General features: G+C 35.7%; 1 protein-coding gene across 1 annotated transcript; it reads right to left on the bottom strand.

Annotated features, from left to right (window-relative positions):
- Positions 1 to 377: 377 nt before the first annotated feature.
- Positions 378 to 4,881, bottom strand: LOC147848809 (BI1-like protein). Its single transcript, XM_087338088.1, has 4 exons — positions 4,339 to 4,881; positions 1,265 to 1,378; positions 962 to 1,119; positions 378 to 862 (listed from the first exon to the last, which is right to left on the bottom strand). Exons 1-4 carry the CDS (start codon positions 4,580 to 4,582, stop codon positions 662 to 664), a joined length of 717 nt encoding a protein of 238 aa, XP_087194214.1. The 5' UTR covers positions 4,583 to 4,881; the 3' UTR covers positions 378 to 661.
- Between the last annotated feature and the right edge of the window lie 2,189 nt (positions 4,882 to 7,070).

The raw sequence follows: 7,070 nt of genomic DNA, 5'->3' as shown, positions 1-7,070 counted from the left end.
AAATAATTGACAACATTCAATTATATGCTAATTAACCAAGGATGTAGGCCATGATGTCAATAAATCATTATATACCCATAATGTCCACAATTGATTGAACTACTTGTTGCTATATGTTCATAAATCAACATATTTTCTACCTATAAATCTGTTCATAACGTTCAATATAAAATTTTAATACAATTCAACATGGTTGTCCTACTACATATTACTCCCACTTTGTTGATATTCTCTTCGCCTTATACATTTAATACATAATTTGCAAATACACATTGAAAATAGGAGAATTTTCTTCTTTTCATTCTTTCAGAATTAGATTAATTTTAACTTATTTTCTTTGAAGATGGTCATATTAAACACCCCTGATTGGCATCATATACAGAACAAATGTCATTCTTTATTAATTTCATGTGAGCTATGGCTGGCTCAAATAATAATAATAAAAGTCCACATTTTACAACTTGTAGCTGCAGGTAAAGATTTTACAGTAAATACCATCTTATTCATGAGTTAAGCATTTGGCCATTAACATTGTCAAACATCTTGCAGGGACCTGTGTATATTTTTTAGTGTGCTTTCCAGATATTTTAATATTCCACATCAAATATTCTTTAAAAACCTGTACAACTTTTTGAAGTGCACGTGTGTATGTGTGTCAATTTCACCGTCGTCCCAAAAGACGTAACAATAAAAGGAAAAGGTTCAGAATATCCAAGTAGAGAGCCACAGACGCCCATATGTATTCATCATAGTCGAATCGCTTGATCAGGTTGTCAGTATCGTACACAATGTACAAGCTGAATATAATTGACCCAACAGCTCCATAGATAGTTGTGGCAAGAGGTCCAAATGGGAAAAATATCTGGCACACAATCATGATGAAACAATATTATCAAGTTTGGATGAATTAACTTGTGAGAATTCTGAAGATGAAGGGTACGGACAAAAAAAACCAAATCACCTGAATAATAGAGAATAGAATGAGAATCATAAGTGCAGAAGAAAGCATAGGGCCGAGGTAGTTGAAGTCATAACCTTTCTTTGCCGCCCAGAACGTGTATGCAGTTAGGGAAAGCACAACAGCTGCAGTTAATATGAGTGCTTCTAATACAACTCTTCCTGTTTAGAACCAACCACACAACACACATAATCAATATATCCTTGACTATCTTCACCGTTCATTCCCTATCATTTGACTGCAAGTTACATAAGTAAGACCAAAATAAGTTAAAAAGATGGAGAGAGAGAGAGAGAGAGAGAGAACCTTCTGTAAAGACACAGACAACTCCCACCATAAGACTCATTGAAACCGTAAAGAGTCCAAGAAACAAAAGATTGAGCGGGTGACTCTGACGGTAGTAATAAAGGGGACAAAGAACTGCTAGCACAGAAGGCAACGATTCTTTAGATAATGAAAAAATACAAATACTCATCTTCATTAGGAAAAATGGTAAGCAATAAATAAAGAAATACAGTTTCCCATCTTAATTCAAATTATCCAAGAAAGAAAATAATAAAAGCTCACTAAGACAGATAATATGCATATAGCAACTACGACATTGAGATATACACTGATTATAATCTTCTCAATGCATAGGTGAAGTTGTGCCATTAAGATTATGAATCCACAAATTAAAGCTCTTCCATATGTATGGTCAAAAACAGTTTACAAAATGCATATCAAAACAACAAGTTTATTGTACATACACAAGCAATTGGAAATTTAAATGAGAAAACAATATTTTGTTTCCAAAGCCACCTTCAGGTCAGAAACAACACACAAACATTTTTTGGCATAAAATGCAAAAGTAATTTGTTTCCACCACAAACAAACTTCATACATATATACATACATACATACCTATACATGCACGATAGATTCATAATGTGCATATACTCAAACTCCGGTTTGAATATGATTTTCATGTCACAAACAAAAACTGTACTTTCAGTTCACACCCAAAAATAGTCATGACAAATATAATTGTGACATGTAATGCAACAAGAGACGTGCATAAGACCAACGAAAACGAGATGCAATTGTTTATGATATTTTACTGCAATATGGGTGTTTTCTGAGTAAGTACATTCATGTTGATTGAGTATATGTTTTGCAATACTATCCGGAAAGATTTGGAATTACACTAAGAAGCTTGAGGATGATTCTACCAGATACATCATGAAACCAGATGTAGAATGGGATCATTGAATGGATTGTATCATATTTTGTAGAAGATCGGGTGTAGAATGGGATCATATTTCCAAAAAACCTTGAGAAACAATCCTGCTGAGTATTAAGGTATAAGTCATATCTTCAATGGACATGATGCTATATGTTTTATTGGAGGGTAAATACAGATATTTATGATAACAAATCAGGTGTTTCAAAATGGTCAGAAGATAAAAAAAATTAATGAATTTGGTGACGTGTTTGGTGAAGATTTTGGGCAAATCCAAACTGTGTTCCATTAGCTGAGAGTTTAGATGTCCAAAAAGTGTGATCGTTTGGAATTCCATGAAAAACGATATGTGAGGCATTTTGGATCTTTTGGTGCATACAAAATGAATGATGAGCTTTGCAACTTCATAACATTAAGGATTAACTTTTGGAAAATATTTGGGAAGATTTTAATTCTTGTGTTTGTCTATAAGAAATGTGAAAATGTCAAAGAAATATCTCAAATGCCCTTGCTGAAACCTAGAGAAGCCAAATGTATTTGCTAGGTGGACAGTTTTATAGTAAATTTATCCCATTTTTTCTCAATTACAGGAGGAATTTAAGCAATTATTCGGCCAATACATCCCCTTTCTGTCTTCCTGTACTGCCTTTTAAAGGGAATTTGGGGAAATATATGATCAAATTGGATCTAATTGTTAAGACAAAGTCTTTCCTGTACTGCCTTTTAAAGGGAATTTAGGGAAATTTATGATCAAATTGGTTCTCATTGTCAAGCTAATGTGTCGCGTAATGAACCAAAGAGGATACCACATAATAATATTTGGATTGAAGACCATTCCATGAGAATGGCCTGGCAAGGTACATAGTGATAAAAGACCTTAGAGTATATTGAAATCAGAATGAGATGTTATTGGTTTTGAATAAACTTAGAGAGCTTCTTTTACCAAATTTTGATATGGATGAACCAAAGGTGCAGATTAGTAAAGATATTCAAAAACAAGTTTGAGAAGAGACCTCAAGATTAGCATAACGTAAAAAACATACATCAAATCAACATATTGCAATAAGAAATTATTGGTCTGCAATTCAAGATCGAGATGTTTTTTTCACAATTTTATGTCCACTATGCTGTATTGTATTCTGAACATAGAATAGTCCTTCAATTACAAAGGAACAATGCAAGATCGAGATGTTCTTTTCACAATTTTATGTCCACTATGCTGTATTGTATTCTGAACATAGAATAGTCCTTCAATTACAAAGGAACAATGCAAGATCGAGATGTTTTTTTCACAATTTTATGTCCACTATGCTGTATTGTATTCTGAACATAGAATAGTCCTTCAATTACAAAGGAACAATGCAAGATCGAGATGTCCTTTTCACAATTTTATGTCCACTATGCTGTATTGTATTCTGAACATAGAATAGTCCTTCAATTACAAAGGAACAATGCAAGATCGAGATGTTCTTTTCACAATTTTATGTCCACTATGCTGTATTGTATTCTGAACATAGAATAGTCCTTCAATTACAAAGGAACAATGCAAGATCGAGATGTTCTTTTCACAATTTTATGACCACTATGCTGTATTGTATTCTGAACATAGAATAGTCCTTCAATTACAAAGGAACAATGCAAGATCGAGATTTTCTTTTCACAATTTTATGTCCACTATGCTGTATTGTATTCTGAACATAGAATAGTCCTTCAATTACAAAGGAACAATGCAAGATCGAGATGTTCTTTTCACAATTTTATGTCCACTATGCTGTATTGTATTTTGAACATAGAATAGTCCTTCAATTACAAAGGAACAAGGAGAACTGATTGCAAGGGAATATATTATAGATATTACAATGCGTTAAACCTAGAAAAAATGATCCATGTGTTAAACCTGTATAATCTAACACAATGCAAAACAATCTAACATTTAAAGAAACGGAAAATTATCCATCACTACAACACAATAAACAAATTGATATGATTCTATGGTTGGAAAATATTATCAATTTCCACACAAAATACAAGCAGTATGATTCTAAACACATGAAAGATAATCCATTGCCAACTCAAAAATGCACAAATATCGTGAAACACATGAAAAGAAAGGAAATTGATTGAAAATGTAAGAATAAGTGAATAGCAGAAGGCTTACGAATGAACGGTAAAATGATGAGACCAATCCAAAGAACAGTGCTGGAGACGATGGCGACGGCCACAGGAGAATAGAAGACGAGCAGGGCACAGACAAGGGTGGTGATGAGGATTTGGATGGACAGGATTCCATATACCTTGCGGATGAATGCCCACCTGAATGCGTTCTCCCCACTGGGGATGCCTGGGTACAACACTGGGCCTGCCTCAGGATCGTTGACTCCATACTTGTCATTCCTGAACATATTTCTCTCTGTTGATCTTTCTGTGCCTTCTTGTAGATCTTCTGGTGTCTTTTCTTTCTTTCGCTGTGCTTGCCTGTCTGGCCTATGGAACTGCTATAGAAATGACTGTTTCTTTTCTTTTTAACACAGGAGAGGAGAATTGTCTTCTCTATAGGTGCTCTCCTCCTTCTATTTCCTTCCCTTTTCTTTACTTAGGATACCTAAGAGATTAGCTCCGTCTGCCTGTTTTTTTTTTTCCCCTGATGTATATCAAAGATTCATTCGTTCTACCTTTCTTTTGTAGAGGGAGATCACGGCTTCTGATATAGAATCAGCGATTCGACTCGTCCTTTCTACCTTTCTTTGAAGGAAAGAAGATTCCGCTTCGTCTCAGGGATTGGTAACAGGCGAAAGAAAAAGGAGGCGATGAGACACGACACGATCCGATCAGATCAGATGAGACCAGACCAGACAGGAAAAAGGGAAGAACAAGAAGATGGCGATGGCGATGGCGATGAGGATGGACATGGTAGGGAAACTCTTATATAGATGTATGCAGAGCGGTGTTCCTTAATCACCTGCTAATCAGGATTAAGACTCTGCTTATCTTCCTTAATCACCCACTTTCTTCTTAAAGGTGAGCCGGACGATTCATTTAACGTCCGCCCCGCCCGCCTGCCCAAAGGCTACGATTGGTTATGATTATCATACGATCATTTTGTTCTGCGTTAACCAACCATCCATATTACTGGAACCCGTAAGAAGGCCCTTTGTTTTACTGCGAGATGCGAAGATGACTCCAACTCGTCTGCCATCAAAAAATTTCGAGAGATTGATTTCCCTGTCGATCGGATATGGGTCTCTGTGAGCAAGAGAGTTTCGTTTTTAAGATCTAGTTACCAGGTGCTCTTCCAAATAGCGAGCGGGTATTTGAAGCCCGGTTTTGCTGATTATGATTTCGTCTATAGCAAACGCGGGTTTCTCATAACTGAGACGATACGCTGAAACTTCATTCCCTAATTTCGCTTCTAATTAGAAGTTGTATTTGTTCGTTGATAGCATCAATTGTGCGCACCACACTAATTACGCCAATGTGTGATCCTTAATTGTAACTGCAATGTTATGTTAATTGAGCATACATCGTCAATACTTATGTTGGTTTCCTTCTTCTTCTTTTTACTTAATCTTAATTTTCATGATCTTGGAACCATCAACTTTGGCCAACCATAAATGGTCATAAAGCTAATTTTAAAAATACACAAGCAAAGTGGCTATTCTACTATGCTTCTTAGAGGGTGGGGAATAGAAACTCTTAATTGGTCAATGGTCATTGATACGTACGAATCATCGGGAGGGGAACAACCAACCACAATTGGCCATGGCCAGAGTTGATCGTGCGACGCAAGCCCCCCCACAATTCGAGAGCTCCATCTACCATCCAAATGGGATTGTTACAAGCATCACTTATTCCTATAATAGGAGTTGGGGTCCACATGAATTCCATAGAAAATAAAAAGGGTATTTGGTTATCTGTATTGCTTTCTCATACATAGAAGCCTAACGTGGTAATGTTCACAACTTTAGTACGCCAATTTGTGAGAGCCATACGTTTTTAGGCACCTTTATATCTCAATGAAATAAAAACTAATCAATCAATCACTACTTTACAACGAGTGAATTCTTGAGATAAATGTTTCTCAAGGCTTGAGAAGGAGTCTTAGGATAGGATGTATTCGCCTTATTTTATTAGCAATCATCACCTCGTGGGAATGTGATTTTCTTCTGTTAACATCTTGCACAACTTGCTTTTATTGTAGACATTTTTAAGCATTTATAGTCATGTCCATTGTTAATCTTGTGATTAATTTCTCTCTATTACTTGGGTTAAATTTTCTAATTAGAGGCACAACATCTAGATATATACCCTTGAGTATTTCATTAATTCCCAAAATGCCCTTCCTTGTTCATTCTTCTCTTATCATTTCATTCCTCTCTTCTTGTGATCTCTTTATATCTTTCTTCTGTCACTCTATCTTTTCTCTTGGTTCTGACAGATATTTTAACGTGGAAACCTGAAAAGTGAAAAACCACAAGGAGTCCACAAACCCTGAGAAACAGAATCACTATGAAAGAGGAGAAGTACAATAAGAAACTCAAGAGGCAACGACCGCGAGTTCCTCTTTGTCAGACTGATGACTGTAGAGTTACTAACTCTTACACACACACACACTCTCTCTCTCTTACACAGTTACAAAGGCAACTACCTCACTAGATAACTATGCAACAACTAATAATGATACACACTCTTCTTCTCACCTATAAAGTATGCCCTAGTTGCTTATATACTAAAACAACTTTGAGGTTATTTACAAACATACCCCACTAGGGGTACATGTAGACTATTTACAATTATAGCCCCTCGAATCAGTCATGTGGGATATGGTGTTCGAATATGTGTGGAAATATGTATGAGGACCTATCTAGAAGTGCTCAACAAACAACACAGAAA

This window comes from Azolla caroliniana, unplaced genomic scaffold, assembly GCF_043228905.1.
Source record: "Azolla caroliniana isolate FFs.n. ecotype wild unplaced genomic scaffold, voAzoCaro1.0.p SCAF_214, whole genome shotgun sequence".
NCBI classification, from domain to species: domain Eukaryota; kingdom Viridiplantae; phylum Streptophyta; class Polypodiopsida; order Salviniales; family Salviniaceae; genus Azolla; species Azolla caroliniana.
Note: the sequence above shows the minus strand (reverse complement) of the source record. Positions and strands in the feature narration are given on the sequence as shown.